This window comes from Lepidochelys kempii, chromosome 6 (genome assembly GCF_965140285.1).
Source record: "Lepidochelys kempii isolate rLepKem1 chromosome 6, rLepKem1.hap1, whole genome shotgun sequence".
NCBI lineage: Eukaryota > Metazoa > Chordata > Testudines > Cheloniidae > Lepidochelys > Lepidochelys kempii.
The window spans coordinates 116,656,076-116,674,810 of record NC_136385.1 but is presented as its reverse complement, the minus strand read 5'-3'; the positions used below and the strand labels follow the sequence as shown (position 1 = coordinate 116,674,810).

Sequence of the window (18,735 nt, the reverse complement as noted above, 5' to 3'; positions counted from 1 at the left end):
ACCTGAAAGCAGCCTCCGTTCCTGCAGATGTCAAAATCTCAGCACCTGGAGTCAAGATTCCCAAAATAGAAGGTTCCTTTGAGCTGAAGGGTCCAGGAATTGAAGCGAAAGCACCATCAGCTGAAATTGCGGTGGAGGGAGCAGAGGTGAAAACTGCCGGTTTGGAAGGGAAAATTCAAATGCCTAAATTTGAAAAGCCAAAGTTTGGAGTTTCAATTCCAAAAGGCAAAGTGCCAGAAGGCGAGATCAGCTTACCCAAAATGGAAGCTGACATTCCCAAGCCAAAAGTCAAAGGCCAAGTGGGTGCAATCGGCGTGGAAACCCCGACGCTAGCAGTGGAAGCTGATGTTCCTGACCTAGAGACTGAAGCTTCCGGCTGGAAAATCCAAATGCCATCACTCAAAATGCCCAAAATGCCTAAAGCAGACCTTCAAGCACCAAAGGTGGACATCACCCTCCCATCAGTAGACGTTTCTCTTCCAAAGGCCGAGGTGGACATTCAAGGCCCAGAAGCAACAGCTCAAGCGGTAAAGATAGAAGGTGAAATAAAAGCCACAGAGAAAGATGCAAAAGGAAAAGAAAGTAAGTTCAAAATGCCAAAATTCGGCATGCCTTCATTTGGCTGGTCCACCACAAAAGAGACCAGTGGTGGCGTAGCAGATGTTGAAGCAAGCCTCAAAGAGCCCCAGGTGACAGTGCCGTCAGCTGGGGCAGAAGGAGAGATAACACTGTCAGGACCCGCAATCCAGGCTCCAAGTGCTGAACTGGAAATCGGGACTTCTGCAGGAAAAGATGGTGAGCAAGGGAAACTTAAAATGCCTGATGTTAAGCTGCCGAGTGTGAAGCTTCCCAAAGTCAAAGCTCCCCAGGTACAGGTCAGTCTGCCAAAGGTAGAGGCAGATATTTCCCTTTCCAAATCACGAGCCGAAATGAAAGAGGCGGGATTTGAAGTGAAAGTTCCCACCATGGAAAGCAGTATTGAAGTTGAGACAGGGAAAGCAGAGGCAACAGGGATGCAAATACGCATGCCAAAAGTCAAGATGCCTTCTACGGGATTTTCTAAACCTGAAATCAAAGCTCCCAAAGTAGACGTGGATGTTACTTTACCCAAAGCCGATGTCTCACTTCCCACGTGTGATGTCAGTCTTCAAGAAGCTGACCTGAAAGCAGCCTCCGTTCCTGCAGATGTCAAAATCTCAGCACCTGGAGTCAAGATTCCCAAAATAGAAGGTTCCTTTGAGCTGAAGGGTCCAGGAATTGAAGCGAAAGCACCATCAGCTGAAATTGCGGTGGAGGGAGCAGAGGTGAAAACTGCCGGTTTGGAAGGGAAAATTCAAATGCCTAAATTTGAAAAGCCAAAGTTTGGAGTTTCACTTCCAAAAGGCAAAGTGCCAGAAGGCGAGATCAGCTTACCCAAAATGGAAGCTGACATTCCCAAGCCAAAAGTCAAAGGCCAAGTGGGTGCAATCGGCGTGGAAACCCCGACGCTAGCAGTGGAAGCTGATGTTCCTGACCTAGAGACTGAAGCTTCCGGCTGGAAAATCCAAATGCCATCACTCAAAATGCCCAAAATGCCTAAAGCAGACCTTCAAGCACCAAAGGTGGACATCACCCTCCCATCAGTAGACGTTTCTCTTCCAAAGGCCGAGGTGGACATTCAAGGCCCAGAAGCAACAGCTCAAGCGGTAAAGATAGAAGGTGAAATAAAAGCCACAGAGAAAGATGCAAAAGGAAAAGAAAGGAAGTTCAAAATGCCAAAATTCGGCATGCCTTCATTTGGCTGGTCCACCACAAAAGAGACCAGTGGTGGCGTAGCAGATGTTGAAGCAAGCCTCAAAGAGCCCCAGGTGACAGTGCCGTCAGCTGGGGCAGAAGGAGAGATAACACTGTCAGGACCCGCAATCCAGGCTCCAAGTGCTGAACTGGAAATCGGGATTTCTGCAGGAAAAGATGGTGAGCAGGGGAAACTTAAAATGCCTGATGTTAAGCTGCCGAGTGTGAAGCTTCCCAAAGTCAAGGCTCCCCAGGTACAGGTCAGTCTGCCAAAGGTAGAGGCAGATATTTCCCTTCCCAAATCACAAGCCGAAATGAAAGAGGCGGGATTTGAAGTGAAAGTTCCCACCATGGAAAGCAGTATTGAAGTTGAGACAGGGAAAGCAGAGGCAACAGGGATGCAAATACGCATGCCAAAAGTCAAGATGCCTTCTACGGGATTTTCTAAACCTGAAATCAAAGCTCCCAAAGTAGACGTGGATGTTACTTTACCCAAAGCCGATGTCTCACTTCCCACGTGTGATGTCAGTCTTCAAGAAGCTGACCTGAAAGCAGCCTCCGTTCCTGCAGATGTCAAAATCTCAGCACCTGGAGTCAAGATTCCCAAAATAGAAGGTTCCTTTGAGCTGAAGGGTCCAGGAATTGAAGCGAAAGCACCATCAGCTGAAATTGCGGTGGAGGGAGCAGAGGTGAAAACTGCCGGTTTGGAAGGGAAAATTCAAATGCCTAAATTTGAAAAGCCAAAGTTTGGAGTTTCACTTCCAAAAGGCAAAGTGCCAGAAGGCGAGATCAGCTTACCCAAAATGGAAGCTGACATTCCCAAGCCAAAAGTCAAAGGCCAAGTGGGTGCAATCGGCGTGGAAACCCCGACGCTAGCAGTGGAAGCTGATGTTCCTGACCTAGAGACTGAAGCTTCCGGCTGGAAAATCCAAATGCCATCACTCAAAATGCCCAAAATGCCTAAAGCAGACCTTCAAGCACCAAAGGTGGACATCACCCTCCCATCAGTAGACGTTTCTCTTCCAAAGGCCGAGGTGGACATTCAAGGCCCAGAAGCAACAGCTCAAGCGGTAAAGATAGAAGGTGAAATAAAAGCCACAGAGAAAGATGCAAAAGGAAAAGAAAGTAAGTTCAAAATGCCAAAATTCGGCATGCCTTCATTTGGCTGGTCCACCACAAAAGAGACCAGTGGTGGCGTAGCAGATGTTGAAGCAAGCCTCAAAGAGCCCCAGGTGACAGTGCCGTCAGCTGGGGCAGAAGGAGAGATAACACTGTCAGGACCCGCAATCCAGGCTCCAAGTGCTGAACTGGAAATCGGGACTTCTGCAGGAAAAGATGGTGAGCAGGGGAAACTTAAAATGCCTGATGTTAAGCTGCCGAGTGTGAAGCTTCCCAAAGTCAAAGCTCCCCAGGTACAGGTCAGTCTGCCAAAGGTAGAGGCAGATATTTCCCTTCCCAAATCACGAGCCGAAATGAAAGAGGCGGGATTTGAAGTGAAAGTTCCCACCATGGAAAGCAGTATTGAAGTTGAGACAGGGAAAGCAGAGGCAACAGGGATGCAAATACGCATGCCAAAAGTCAAGATGCCTTCTACGGGATTTTCTAAACCTGAAATCAAAGCTCCCAAAGTAGACGTGGATGTTACTTTACCCAAAGCCGATGTCTCACTTCCCACGTGTGATGTCAGTCTTCAAGAAGCTGACCTGAAAGCAGCCTCCGTTCCTGCAGATGTCAAAATCTCAGCACCTGGAGTCAAGATTCCCAAAATAGAAGGTTCCTTTGAGCTGAAGGGTCCAGGAATTGAAGCGAAAGCACCATCAGCTGAAATTGCGGTGGAGGGAGCAGAGGTGAAAACTGCCGGTTTGGAAGGGAAAATTCAAATGCCTAAATTTGAAAAGCCAAAGTTTGGAGTTTCACTTCCAAAAGGCAAAGTGCCAGAAGGTGAGATCAGCTTACCCAAAATGGAAGCTGACATTCCCAAGCCAAAAGTCAAAGGCCAAGTGGGTGCAATCGGCGTGGAAACCCCGACGCTAGCAGTGGAAGCTGATGTTCCTGACCTAGAGACTGAAGCTTCCGGCTGGAAAATCCAAATGCCATCACTCAAAATGCCCAAAATGCCTAAAGCAGACCTTCAAGCACCAAAGGTGGACATCACCCTCCCATCAGTAGACGTTTCTCTTCCAAAGGCCGAGGTGGACATTCAAGGCCCAGAAGCAACAGCTCAAGCGGTAAAGATAGAAGGTGAAATAAAAGCCACAGAGAAAGATGCGAAAGGAAAAGAAAGGAAGTTCAAAATGCCAAAATTCGGCATGCCTTCATTTGGCTGGTCCACCACAAAAGAGACCAGTGGTGGCGTAGGAGATGTTGAAGCAAGCCTCAAAGAGCCCCAGGTGACAGTGCCGTCAGCTGGGGCAGAAGGAGAGATAACACTGTCAGGACCCGCAATCCAGGCTCCAAGTGCTGAACTGGAAATCGGGACTTCTGCAGGAAAAGATGGTGAGCTAGGGAAACTTAAAATGCCTGATGTTAAGCTGCCGAGTGTGAAGCTTCCCATAGTCAAAGCTCCCCAGGTACAGGTCAGTCTGCCAAAGGTAGAGGCAGATATTTCCCTTCCCAAATCACGAGCCGAAATGAAAGAGGCGGGATTTGAAGTGAAAGTTCCCACCATGGAAAGCAGTATTGAAGTTGAGACAGGGAAAGCAGAGGCAACAGGGATGCAAATACACATGCCAAAAGTCAAGATGCCTTCTACGGGATTTTCTAAACCTGAAATCAAAGCTCCCAAAGTAGACGTGGATGTTACTTTACCCAAAGCCGTTGTCTCACTTCCCACGTGTGATGTCAGTCTTCAAGAAGCTGACCTGAAAGCAGCCTCCGTTCCTGCAGATGTCAAAATCTCAGCACCTGGAGTCAAGATTCCCAAAATAGAAGGTTCCTTTGAGCTGAAGGGTCCAGGAATTGAAGCGAAAGCACCATCAGCTGAAATTGCGGTGGAGGGAGCTGAGGTGAAAACTGCCGGTTTGGAAGGGAAAATTCAAATGCCTAAATTTGAAAAGCCAAAGTTTGGAGTTTCACTTCCAAAAGGCAAAGTGCCAGAAGGCGAGATCAGCTTACCCAAAATGGAAGCTGACATTCCCAAGCCAAAAGTCAAAGGCCAAGTGGGTGCAATCGGCGTGGAAACCCCGACGCTAGCAGTGGAAGCTGATGTTCCTGACCTAGAGACTGAAGCTTCCGGCTGGAAAATCCAAATGCCATCACTCAAAATGCCCAAAATGCCTAAAGCAGACCTTCAAGCACCAAAGGTGGACATCACCCTCCCATCAGTAGACGTTTCTCTTCCAAAGGCCGAGGTGGACATTCAAGGCCCAGAAGCAACAGCTCAAGCGGTAAAGATAGAAGGTGAAATAAAAGCCACAGAGAAAGATGCGAAAGGAAAAGAAAGGAAGTTCAAAATGCCAAAATTCGGCATGCCTTCATTTGGCTGGTCCACCACAAAAGAGACCAGTGGTGGCGTAGGAGATGTTGAAGCAAGCCTCAAAGAGCCCCAGGTGACAGTGCCGTCAGCTGGGGCAGAAGGAGAGATAACACTGTCAGGACCCGCAATCCAGGCTCCAAGTGCTGAACTGGAAATCGGGACTTCTGCAGGAAAAGATGGTGAGCAAGGGAAACTTAAAATGCCTGATGTTAAGCTGCCGAGTGTGAAGCTTCCCAAAGTCAAAGCTCCCCAGGTACAGGTCAGTCTGCCAAAGGTAGAGGCAGATATTTCCCTTCCCAAATCACGAGCCGAAATGAAAGAGGCGGGATTTGAAGTGAAAGTTCCCACCATGGAAAGCAGTATTGAAGTTGAGACAGGGAAAGCAGAGGCAACAGGGATGCAAATACGCATGCCAAAAGTCAAGATGCCTTCTACGGGATTTTCTAAACCTGAAATCAAAGCTCCCAAAGTAGACGTGGATGTTACTTTACCCAAAGCCGATGTCTCACTTCCCACGTGTGATGTCAGTCTTCAAGAAGCTGACCTGAAAGCAGCCTCCGTTCCTGCAGATGTCAAAATCTCAGCACCTGGAGTCAAGATTCCCAAAATAGAAGGTTCCTTTGAGCTGAAGGGTCCAGGAATTGAAGCGAAGGCACCATCAGCTGAAATTGCGGTGGAGGGAGCTGAGGTGAAAACTGCCGGTTTGGAAGGGAAAATTCAAATGCCTAAATTTGAAAAGCCAAAGTTTGGAGTTTCACTTCCAAAAGGCAAAGTGCCAGAAGGCGAGATCAGCTTACCCAAAATGGAAGCTGACATTCCCAAGCCAAAAGTCAAAGGCCAAGTGGGTGCAATCGGCGTGGAAACCCCGACGCTAGCAGTGGAAGCTGATGTTCCTGACCTAGAGACTGAAGCTTCCGGCTGGAAAATCCAAATGCCATCACTCAAAATGCCCAAAATGCCTAAAGCAGACCTTCAAGCACCAAAGGTGGACATCACCCTCCCATCAGTAGACGTTTCTCTTCCAAAGGCCGAGGTGGACATTCAAGGCCCAGAAGCAACAGCTCAAGCGGTAAAGATAGAAGGTGAAATAAAAGCCACAGAGAAAGATGCGAAAGGAAAAGAAAGGAAGTTCAAAATGCCAAAATTCGGCATGCCTTCATTTGGCTGGTCCACCACAAAAGAGACCAGTGGTGGCGTAGGAGATGTTGAAGCAAGCCTCAAAGAGCCCCAGGTGACAGTGCCGTCAGCTGGGGCAGAAGGAGAGATAACACTGTCAGGACCCGCAATCCAGGCTCCAAGTGCTGAACTGGAAATCGGGACTTCTGCAGGAAAAGATGGTGAGCAGGGGAAACTTAAAATGCCTGATGTTAAGCTGCCGAGTGTGAAGCTTCCCAAAGTCAAGGCTCCCCAGGTACAGGTCAGTCTGCCAAAGGTAGAGGCAGATATTTCCCTTCCCAAATCACGAGCCGAAATGAAAGAGGCGGGATTTGAAGTGAAAGTTCCCACCATGGAAAGCAGTATTGAAGTTGAGACAGGGAAAGCAGAGGCAACAGGGATGCAAATACACATGCCAAAAATCAAGATGCCTTCTACGGGATTTTCTAAACCTGAAATCAAAGCTCCCAAAGTAGACGTGGATGTTACTTTACCCAAAGTCGATGTCTCACTTCCCACATGTGATGTCAGTCTTCAAGAAGCTGACCTGAAAGCAGCCTCCGTTCCTCCAGATGTCAAAATCTCAGCACCTGGAGTCAAGATTCCCAAAATAGAAGGTTCCTTTGAGCTGAAGGGTCCAGGAATTGAAGCGAAAGCACCATCAGCTGAAATTGCGGTGGAGGGAGCTGAGGTGAAAACTGCCGGTTTGGAAGGGAAAATTCAAATGCCTAAATTTGAAAAGCCAAAGTTTGGAGTTTCACTTCCAAAAGGCAAAGTGCCAGAAGGTGAGATCAGCTTACCCAAAATGGAAGCTGACATTCCCAAGCCAAAAGTCAAAGGCCAAGTGGGTGCAATCGGCGTGGAAACCCCGACGCTAGCAGTGGAAGCTGATGTTCCTGACCTCGAGACTGAAGCTTCCGGCTGGAAAATCCAAATGCCATCACTCAAAATGCCCAAAATGCCTAAAGCAGACCTTCATGCACCAAAGGTGGACATCACCCTCCCATCAGTAGACGTTTCTCTTCCAAAGGCCGAGGTGGACATTCAAGGCCCAGAAGCAACAGCTCAAGCGGTAAAGATAGAAGGTGAAATAAAAGCCACAGAGAAAGATGCGAAAGGAAAAGAAAGGAAGTTCAAAATGCCAAAATTCGGCATGCCTTTATTTGGCTGGTCCACCACAAAAGAGACCAGTGGTGGCGTAGCAGATGTTGAAGCAAGCCTCAAAGAGCCCCAGGTGACAGTGCCGTCAGCTGGGGCAGAAGGAGAGATAACACTGTCAGGACCCGCAATCCAGGCTCCAAGTGCTGAACTGGAAATCGGGACTTCTGCAGGAAAAGATGGTGAGCAGGGGAAACTTAAAATGCCTGATGTTAAGCTGCCGAGTGTGAAGCTTCCCAAAGTCAAGGCTCCCCAGGTACAGGTCAGTCTGCCAAAGGTAGAGGCAGATATTTCCCTTCCCAAATCACGAGCCGAAATGAAAGAGGCGGGATTTGAAGTGAAAGTTCCCACCATGGAAAGCAGTATTGAAGTTGAGACAGGGAAAGCAGAGGCAACAGGGATGCAAATACACATGCCAAAAATCAAGATGCCTTCTACGGGATTTTCTAAACCTGAAATCAAAGCTCCCAAAGTAGACGTGGATGTTACTTTACCCAAAGTCGATGTCTCACTTCCCACATGTGATGTCAGTCTTCAAGAAGCTGACCTGAAAGCAGCCTCCGTTCCTGCAGATGTCAAAATCTCAGCACCTGGAGTCAAGATTCCCAAAATAGAAGGTTCCTTTGAGCTGAAGGGTCCAGGAATTGAAGCGAAAGCACCATCAGCTGAAATTGCGGTGGAGGGAGCAGAGGTGAAAACTGCCGGTTTGGAAGGGAAAATTCAAATGCCTAAATTTGAAAAGCCAAAGTTTGGAGTTTCACTTCCAAAAGGCAAAGTGCCAGAAGGCGAGATCAGCTTACCCAAAATGGAAGCTGACATTCCCAAGCCAAAAGTCAAAGGCCAAGTGGGTGCAATCGGCGTGGAAACCCCGACGCTAGCAGTGGAAGCTGATGTTCCTGACCTAGAGACTGAAGCTTCCGCCTGGAAAATCCAAATGCCATCACTCAAAATGCCCAAAATGCCTAAAGCAGACCTTCAAGCACCAAAGGTGGACATCATCCTCCCATCAGTAGACGTTTCTCTTCCAAAGGTCGAGGTGGACATTCAAGGCCCAGAAGCAACAGCTCAAGCGGTAAAGATAGAAGGTGAAATAAAAGCCACAGAGAAAGATGCTAAGGGAAAAGAAAGGAAGTTCAAAATGCCAAAATTCGGCATGCCTTCATTTGGCTGGTCCACCACAAAAGAGACCAGTGGTGGCATAGCAGATGTTGAATCAAGCCTCAAGGAGCCCCAGGTGACAGTGCCGTCAGCTGGGGCAGAAGGAGAGATAACACTGTCAGGACCTGTAATCCAGGCTCCAAGTGTTGGACTTGAAATTCCAAGTAGTTCTGGAAAAGATAGTGTTAAGGGGACATCTAAAATGCCTCATTTTAAAATTCCAAAGGTTTCAATTTCTAAGATACCAATATCTGAAATTAGTGATCCCAAATTGCAGGCTGATGTTTTTGACCCTATAACTGAAGCTAATGTAATAGCTGAAGGAATACCATTGAGGTTTTCAGGCCCTGAGAGTAGCGTGGACCTTCCTGAGTGTGGAGAAGATGCAAGGGTCAAAAGTGTTAATTTACCAAAAATTTGGATTCCTGATTTGGGTTTTTCCAAAGTTGATCTCAGTGCCCGTATAGCTGACCAGGATGCAAACTTACTGAAAGATGATGTCACTCTTTCTAAGTATCACATGAGTATTCAAGAACCCAAAGTGATATCTGGGTCTGCTGTTGGTGATGTAAGCATTCCAGAGACAGATATTAAAGTTGCAGTGACAGAAAGTTCCACTGAGCTGAAGAGTCCAGAAATAGTTGCTAAAATACCATCTGTTGACGTTGCTATAGATAGAGGAGAAGTGAACCTTGATGGTTTCGAAGGGAAGACTAAAATGCCTAAATTCCAAAAGATGAAGTTTGGAATTTCACTGCCTAAGGGAAAAATTCCAGAGACTGAGATCAGCACACCCAAAATGGAAGCTGACATTTCCAAACCAAAAGAGATAGCTGAGGTTACTGAGATTGCTATTGAAACTTCATCTTTTGATGTTAAATGTGAAGTCTCTGATGCAAGAACAGAAGTGTCAGGCTTAAAAATGCAACTGCCATCGCTCAAAATGCCTCAAATACCTAAAGCTGATGGAGCACCAAAGGTGGACATCAGCCTCCCATCAGTTGATGTTACCATGCCAACAACAAAAGTAGACATTCGAGGCCCAGATTTAGAAAGTAAAGTGGTAAAGACTGAGAGTGAAATAAAATCTGGAGAAAAAGACATTGAAGGGAAAGAAAGCAAGTTCAAAATGCCAAAATTCAAACTCCCATCATTTCGTTGGTCACCAAAGAAAGAAGCAGTTGTTACATGTGATACTGAAGCAATCCTTGAGGAGCCTACTTTGGCCTCTTCTTTAGGAGAAACAGAAGCTGAATTAACATTAACTGTAGCTGAGGTTTGGTGCCCAAGTGTGGATCTCGAAAGTGATATGCCTATAGGTGAGAAGGAGAAAATTAAAAAGCCTCAGTTCAGCATGCCAAAGATATCACTTCCTAAAATGAAGGGTCACAAAGCACAGGTCTCTCTGCCAAAATTGGAAAGTGATGTTAGTGGTCCTAAACCAGAAAATGAAGGAGATGTTTCAGTGCAGATATCAGAGAAAGGAAGCGGTGGAGATGGAGAGGTTAATATCTCTACTTCAGAATTTTCAAAACCAGAAATCAAAGCTCCCAAAACGGATGTGGATGTTAGCTTACCTACGGTTGATGTCAAGCTTCCTACATATGATGTGACTATTCAACAAGCTGACTTAAAACTGATGTCTGCTGGTGCTGATGTCAGCCTGTCAGCCCCAGATATTAAGATTCCAACATCGGAAGGGTCCATAGAGTTGCAAAGTCCAGAAACAGGAGTTGAAGGAATATCAGCTGGAATTGTTGTGGATGGAGCAGAGCTGAAAGCTGAAGGTCTTGAAGGGAAGATTAAAGTGCCCAAATTCCAAAAGCCAAAGTTTGGAATTTCACGTCGTAAAGGGAAAGTGCCAGAGAGTGAGATCAGCTTACCCAAAATGGAAGCTGATATTCCCCAGCTAAAAGTGATGACAGATATTATTGACGTTGCTGTGGAAGCACCAACAGTAGAAGTTGAATCTGCCATCCCTAATGCAGAAACAGAATCTTCAGGCTGGAAAATCAAAATGCCCAAAATACCTGAAGCTGATATCAAGACACCCAAAGTTGACATTAACCTCCAATCCAATGTTTCTGTTCCAATGGCAGAGATTGGTATTCAAGATTCAAATATGGCATCTAAAGCAACAATAGTTGAGGGAGAAATAAAACCTGGAGATACAGATATGGAAGGGAAAGAAGGACATTTCAAGTTGCCAAAATTCAAATTGCCATCATTTAGTTGGTCACCAAAAAAAGAAGCAAGCATTAAAGCCGATTTTGAAGAACTTCTCGAAGAGCCTAAAATTACTGTATCATCAGGCAAAACAGACACAAAACTAGCAGAAACTGTAACTGAGGATCAGGGTCCAAGCATGGATCTTGCTATTGAAATATCTACAGGAAAAAAAGAACAAAAAAGCCAAATTAAAAAGCCTCAATTTATCATACCTAAAATTTCATTCTCCAAAATTAAGGTTCCTAAATCTCAGGTGAATCTGCCAAAAGTGGAAGCTGATGTTACTGTTCCTAAACCAGAAAGAGATGGAGAAGACTTAGTGCAGATACCTGATATAGAAAGCAGTCATACCAAAAGCATAGAAGAGGGAGCACAAATAAGCATAAAAATGCCAAAAGTTCAGATTCCTACTTTGGAATTTTCCAAACCAGAAATCAAAGTTCCCAAATCAGACATGGACATTAGCCTACCTAAGGTTGATGCCACCTTTTCTACAGATGATGTGAGTCTTCAACAAGCTGACCTCAAATCAGGGTCTGCTGGTGATGATGTCAGCTTGTCCATGGGTATTAAATTTCCCACAGCAGAAGCTTCCATTGAGCTGAAGAGTCCAGAAACAGGAATCGAAGGACCATTGGCGGTAGATGGAGCAGAAGTGAAAGTTGAAGGTCTTGAGGGGAAGATGACAATGCCTAAATTCCAAAAGCCAAAGTTTGGAATTTCACTTCCAAAAGGAAAAAGACCAGAAAGTGAGATCAGCTTACCCAAAATGGAAGCTGGAGTTCCCCAGCTTACAATGACAACAGATATTGCTGACATTGCTGTGGAAGCTCCAATACTAGAAGTTAAATCTGATGTCTCTGATGCAGAAATAGAGGTTTCAACTGGGAAAATGAAAATGCCTCAAGTTTCTATCACTGACATTAAAGCTCCAGAGATGGATGTTAGTCTCCCATCCATTTCTCTTTCAACCACAGAGGTGGCCTTTCAAAGCCCTGAGGTGGAGGATATGAAAGTGCAAGGAGAACATGAAATGAAGTCTGGAGAAATTCAGACTGAAGAACATCAGAGCTGGTTTAAAATGCCAAAATTTAGAATGCCAATATTTGGTCGGTCATCTTCTAAGGGAAAAAGAGATGACATTGATAGTGAAGGGAGCCTGGAAAAGCCGCAAGTAAGTGCTCCTTCTGCTGAAATGCAAACTGAAATAGAAGCTCCTGAATATGCAACATCATTGCCACATGTGGACACTGAATCTGCTGCTGGAAAGGATGTTTTGGAAGGTAAAATCAAATCTGCTAAAGCAGAGATTCCAAAAGTGGGAGTTTCTCTCCACAAAGGTAAAAGTTCTGATGTTACCTCACCAAAGTTTGAAGCAGAAGTTTCACTACCTCCAGAAAAAGCAGTCATTAAAGTGAGCATTCCTGAAATGGAAACTTATGCTGATGTAGTTAAACGCGGTGCTGAAGGACAACAATTGAAAACACATACTCCAAAAATCATGATACCTAAGGTAGAACTCTCTACATCAGAAATTAGTGCTTCAAAAACTGGGGTGGACATCAGCTTACCAAAAGCTGACATTACACTCCCTAAATGTGATCTGACCCTTCAAGAACAAAAAGCCAAATCACAGTGTGTAGAGGTTCCAACAGCAGAACATTCCATTGAGCTGAAGAGTCCAGAAATAGGCGCCAAAGCACCATCTGTTGAAATTGCTTTGGATGGAACACAGAAGAAATTAGATGTCCTCCCAAAAGTAGAGCTGGACATTCTACACGCAGGTGAAGGAGTTAAAACTGAAAAGCTAGGGGGTGTGATAAAATCTACAGGAAAGGATGTTCAAGGAAGAGAAAGTAAATTAAAAATGCCAAAATTCAGTGTACCCTCATTTGGATGGCCTGCCACAAAGGGAACAGGAGATGTTGCTGATGTTAAAACCAACCTTGAAGAGACCAAGATAGGTGCTCCGGGAATTAAAATGGATACTGAAATAAGTGTTGTAGACCATGAAATAGAATTTCCAGCTGAAAGTGTTGAAAAGGCTATTTCTGCAGGAGTCAGGGTGAAAGCAGAAGATGGAGATGAAGCAAGCAAAATAAAAACATCTAAATTTAAGATGCCAAAGTTTGGAGTGTTACATTCAAAAGCAAAGGGTTCTGAAGTTGATGTCTTTCTCCCAAAGTTAGAGGCTGATGTTTCACTGCCTAAAACTGAACTAGGCATAGTGGAAATCCAGTTTAAAAAAGCAGATGGCTCCATTGACCTGCAAAGTCCAAGTTCAGACGTTATGGAATCATCAACCAGGATTTCAGAGGACAAGGCAGACAAACAAACTGAAAGTGTAGAGGTAAATATTAAAATTCCCAAGTTAAAAATACCAGCCTTCACTTACAATGCACCCACAGCTGAAACTGACGTTTCAACATCAAAAGTGGCAACAGACTTGAAAGGTGCTGGTACTGACATTGAAGCACCAAAACTGGAAGTAAGCACTAAGATCCCTAAAGAAAGACCAGAACTTGCGGGTGGTAATATCCAAAGGCCATCAGTCAAAATTCCAACATTGGCTGACCGTGACATTAAAACCCCACAGGAATATGTTAAGCTCCCATCCACAGACTCTTCGGTTTCAAAAGCAGCACTACAAATTCAGGGACCACTTGCAGAGGGTAAAGAAATAAAGACACAAGGTGAAGTTGAATCTGGACATGTTGATATCGAAACACATGAGACTTACTCCTCTCAGATAGTGAAAGAATCTGAGATTCCTTCATCAGAAATTAAAACTGCTACTTTTGGATTTTCACTTCTCAAAGTGAAGATACCTGAGTCACATGTTAAACTAGACATGCCAGTCAAACTGCAGTCTTATTCAGAATATAATCATGAGGTGTCTGAGAGTGAAGTTCACCAACCTAAACTTTCTGATGAAAATTTAGGGATAGCAATACAAAAGAGTGACACTGCTGAGTTTAAATTATCTGGCAAACCACAAAGTGAAACTGATGAATCTAATGATGTCGTATCTTCCAGTGTCAGTTTGCCAAAACTGAAAACATTTACAGTTGAAGTACAGCCTTCCAGTAAACTTGGAGACACTCAATCTGATAAGCAACCAGAGGAAATAGCTGTATCTCCTCTCTCTAAAGATGGTGAAATAGCTAAAATACCAGAAAATAAAGAAAAAGATATGAAGGATCAAAAAGAAAAAACTGACAGTAAAAGATCTTCTGGCAGATTCAAATTTTGGCTTCCAAGTATTGGGTTTTCTTCCTCCATTGATGACACAGGCTCAGATTCCAAACCTGAAGTCCAAAAATCAGTTCCAGAAGAAACCCAACCTGTTGACTCTTCTGCATCAGATACTGACTCTTCTAAACAAACTGAAAAAACTGGATGGTTTAGATTTCCCAAATTAGGCTTTTCATCCCCTTCAAAAAAGGCTAAGAACATTGACAAAGAAGAAGAGACAAATCTAAAAGAAATGAAAACTTCAGATGATGAAAGTCCATCAGAGAAACCTGAAACATTTTTTGATGCAGAAGAAAATTTATCACCTAAAGAAGAAACAATTAAGGGTGAAGAAAATGAAAACACAGGGACCTCATCTAATGTCCAAGTTTCTGGTGCTATAGTGACATCATCAGCAAGAACTGAATTAATCTTGTTGGACAGGGAAAGAGCTAGCCAGCAAAGTATTCTTGAAAAGACCACCAAATGAGTATTTTTTTCTGATCTATACATATATGGAAAATCTGAATGTAGAACAAACTAAGAGAAAAACATATGCCGGAAAATGCTGTCTTCCCAGAGAGTTTTCCAGAAGAAATGAAAGTGGAACAGAACTTAAAACTGACATTGATGAAAACAGTCTGTGGATCATTCCTCACCACACTGGCATTTGCAAACACATGAACATACTGTAAGTCCCAATGAAACATTTGCTTCATGAGATGTACCCAAGAAGAAACACACAACTACTGAGGAAAAGGAGGCATTCACACTTTTATCAAAGTCTGATAAAATTCTCCTAACCATGCAAAATAAAGTGTTGAATGGAGCAAAGATAGTGAAAAGATTTTATTAAATATAATTCTCTATAACATGCCGGTTGTGTTTAGGTTATAGATTATTTGCAAAAATGAATATAAAGCTAGTGCTATGAGGACTAGAAATATACATAACTGTTTAGATTTTATTTTATTAAATATATTTCTGCCTTGATGTTGCTTTCTTATAAAAATATATTTTCTTTATCTTAGATAGAGCAATATTTGTATTCCATGATCATTTTAAAATGTAGAACAAACAGAAATAATACTGTAGATATGACAATCCTTCCCCCCCCCCCCACCCCCCAGTTAGTAGCGTGGATAATATTTAGCCTTAAAAAAATAAAACTTCAGGAAATGCTCCAGATTCCTGAAAAATATATACTGCTGATTCACATATTCAAAATACAAAAATAAAATATGGCAACTGAGAGGAAGAATAAAAAAAATTGGGGTAAGAAAGTTCACTATGTATATATTTATCAGAATAGTTAATGCATAGAATGGGGCGCATATGTGAGTGAAATCACTGGGAAGGTTTTTCCAGAGAAATAAGATGTAAATAGTTAGTTATTTACCTTTTGTTTATATCAGTGCTTCTCTTAAGTACATGACCAAAAAGGTAATACCATATATGTTAGCCATCACTGTACATGTATTACTAGAATGTTGAATGTATTCTCACTTCACAGTACAGTCACTGTATTGATAATAAATGCAACAACATTATTATTGTAATCATTTTTTGATTATGAAAACTACAATACAATATTGCTTGAAAGGTTGGGGTAACCCTAACTTTCTGATGAAGCTGATGTAGCTGCAACTTCAGTTAGGGGGGGAGAACTTTTTTTTTAAGAGACATTGGTACTGGCCAATGACTAATCACCATTGTAATTCTGCATATTGTATTTTCACATATTCACTCACACATCTTTATCCCAGTTTCTTTATATTATTTTTTTGTTCCCACCTATTCAATTTAGTAGGGTCTAAGTAAATGCATCAGAAGAAAAAACTGGAATGTACTAGAGTGTATTTGGTGAGTCCAAAGTCATATCTTGCTAAATTAACACATTCTTCATCCCCTCCTCCTCGAGTTCTCAACTGTCCCAAAGGAGAATTCCACACATACTGCAGTCACCAATACAAAGTCCATCATTTCTCAACAGTTTCCACACAGAGGTACTGGACAACCCATATTATTTCAGGACAAGCTGGACTTCGTTGGGGCTTCTTTAAGTTGTGTCTGGCTGCTCACACAGCCCCAAGGGACCATTCAAGTTGCTTTCTTCAGTGATCCCTGGCTGATGGAATGGCCATAGGCAGGGGCGCACAGCTTAGAACAGAGCTAAGGAAGAGTATCATGGACAGACCAGAGAATCAGAAATGATGACCACTGTGATGCTGGAAAAAAAAGGACATCCTGCTTTACAGCAATTCAAATAGAAGGAGACAATGATCTCAAGGCTTATTTCAAGCTCACAGAGAATTATAGTTAACAATAAATACATTAAAAATACTCCCAGGGTTGTATGCACTCTCTTAGCCCCACAAAATGAAATGCTCTAAGCAGCCCCCATGGGAATTGAATAGCACTACACATGTGAGACTGTTAGAAAGCAGAGAGTGAAATCCTTGAAAATGCAGTATAGAATCATAGAATATCAGGGTTGGACTCATCTAGTCCAACCCCCTTCTCAAAGCAAGACCAATCCCCAACCAAATCATCCCAGCCAGGGCTTTGTCAAGCCTGACCTTAAAAACTTCTAAGGAAGGAGATTCCACCACCTCCCTAGGTAACGCATTCCAGTGTTTCACCACCCTCCTAGTGAAAAAGTTTTTCCTAGTATCCAACCTAAACCTTCTCCACTGCAACTTGAGACCTTTACTCCTCGTTCTGTCATCTGCTACCACTGAGAATAGTCGAGAAGATCCATCCTCTTTGGAACCCCCTTTCAGATAGTTGAAAGCAGTTATCAAATCCCCCCTCATTCTTCTCTTCAGCAGACTAAATAATCCCAGTTCCCTCAGCCTCTCCTCATAAGTCATGTGTTCCAGTCCCCTAATCATTTTTGTTGCCCTCCGCTGGACGTTTTCCAATTTTTCCACATCCTTCTTGTAGTGTGGGGTCCAAAACTGGACACAGTACTCCAGATGAGGCCTCACCAATGTCGAATAGAGGGGAACGATCACGTCCCTCAATCTGCTGGCAATGCCCCTACATACACATCCCAAAATGCCATTGGCCTTCTTGGCAACAAGGGCAAACTGTTGGCTCATATCCAGCTTCTCATCCACTGTAAGGTCCTTTTCTGCAGAATTGCTGCCTAGCCATTTGGTCCCTAGTCTGTAGCAGTGCATGGGATTCTTCCATCCTAAGTGCAGGACTCTGCATTTGTCCTTGTTGAACCTCATCAGATTTCTTTTGGCCCAATCCTCTAATTTGTCTAGGTCCCTCTGTATCCTATCCCTACCCTCCAGCGTATCTACCTCTCCTCCCAGTTTAGTGTCATCTGCAAACTTGCTGAGGGTGCAATCCACACCATCCTCCAGATCATTTATGAAGATATTGAACAAAACCAGCCCCAGGACCGACCCTTGGGGCACTCCACTTGATACCGGCTGCCAACTAGACAAGGAGCCATTGATCACTACCCGTTCAACCCGACGATCTAGCCAGCTTTCTATCCACCTTATCATCCATTCATCCAGCCCATACTTCTTTAACTTACTGGCAAGAATACTGTGGGAGACCATGTCAAAAGCTTTGCTAAAGTCAAGGAACAACACATCCACCTCTTTCCCCTCATCCACAGAGCCAGTTATCTCGTCATAGAAGGCAATTAGATTAGTCAGGCATGACTTGCCCTTGGTGAATCCATGCTGACTGTTCCTGATCACTTTCCTCTCCTCTAAGTGCTTCAGAATTGATTCCTTGAGGACCTGCTCCATGATTTTTCCAGGGCCTGACGTGAGGCTGAGTGGCCTGTAGTTCCCAGAATCCTTCTTCTTCCCTTTTTTAAAGATGGGCACTACATTAGAATCATAGAATCATAGAATATCAGGGTTGGAAGGGACCCCAGAAGGTCATCTAGTCCAACCCGCTGCTCGAAGCAGGACCAATTCCCAGTTAAATCATCCTAGCCAGGGCTTTGTCAAGCCTGACCTTAAAAACCTCTAAGGAAGGAGATTCTACCACCTCCCTAGGTAACGCATTCCAGTGTTTCACCACCCTCATAGTGAAAAAGTTTTTCCTAATATCCAATCTAAACCTCCCCCACTGCAACTTGAGACCATTACTCCTCGTTCTGTCATCTGCTACCATTGAGAACAGTCTAGAGCCATCCTCTTTGGAACCCCCTTTCAGGTAGTTGAAAGCAGCTATCAAATCCCCCTCATTCTTCTCTTCTGCAGACTAAACAATCCCAGCTCCCTCAGCCTCTCCTCATAAGTCATGTGTTCTAGACCCCTAATCATTTTTGTTGCCCTTCGCTGGACTCTCTCCAATTTATCCACATCCTTCTTGTAGTGTGGGGCCCAAAACTGGACACAGTACTCCAGATGAGGCCTCACCAATGTCGAATAGAGGGGAACGATCACGTCCCTCAATCTGCTCACTATGCCCCTACTTATACATCCCAAAATGCCATTGGCCTTCTTGGCAACAAGGGCACACATTAGCCTTTTTCCAGTCATCGGGACTTCCCTGGATCTCCATGAGTTTTCAGA

General features: G+C 44.1%; 1 protein-coding gene across 1 annotated transcript in view; it reads left to right on the top strand.

Moving 5' to 3' along the window:
- The window catches only part of AHNAK2 (AHNAK nucleoprotein 2), a 36,999-nt gene extending 21,280 nt beyond the window's left edge, over positions 1–15,719 (top strand). The window contains exons 6-7 of the mRNA XM_073350356.2: positions 410–6,888; positions 7,363–15,719. Coding sequence (XP_073206457.1) covers positions 410–6,888; positions 7,363–14,672 — 13,789 coding nt within the window. The 3' untranslated portion in view covers positions 14,673–15,719. The remainder of the gene's footprint in view (positions 1–409; positions 6,889–7,362) is intronic.
- The last annotated feature ends 3,016 nt before the right edge of the window (positions 15,720–18,735 follow it).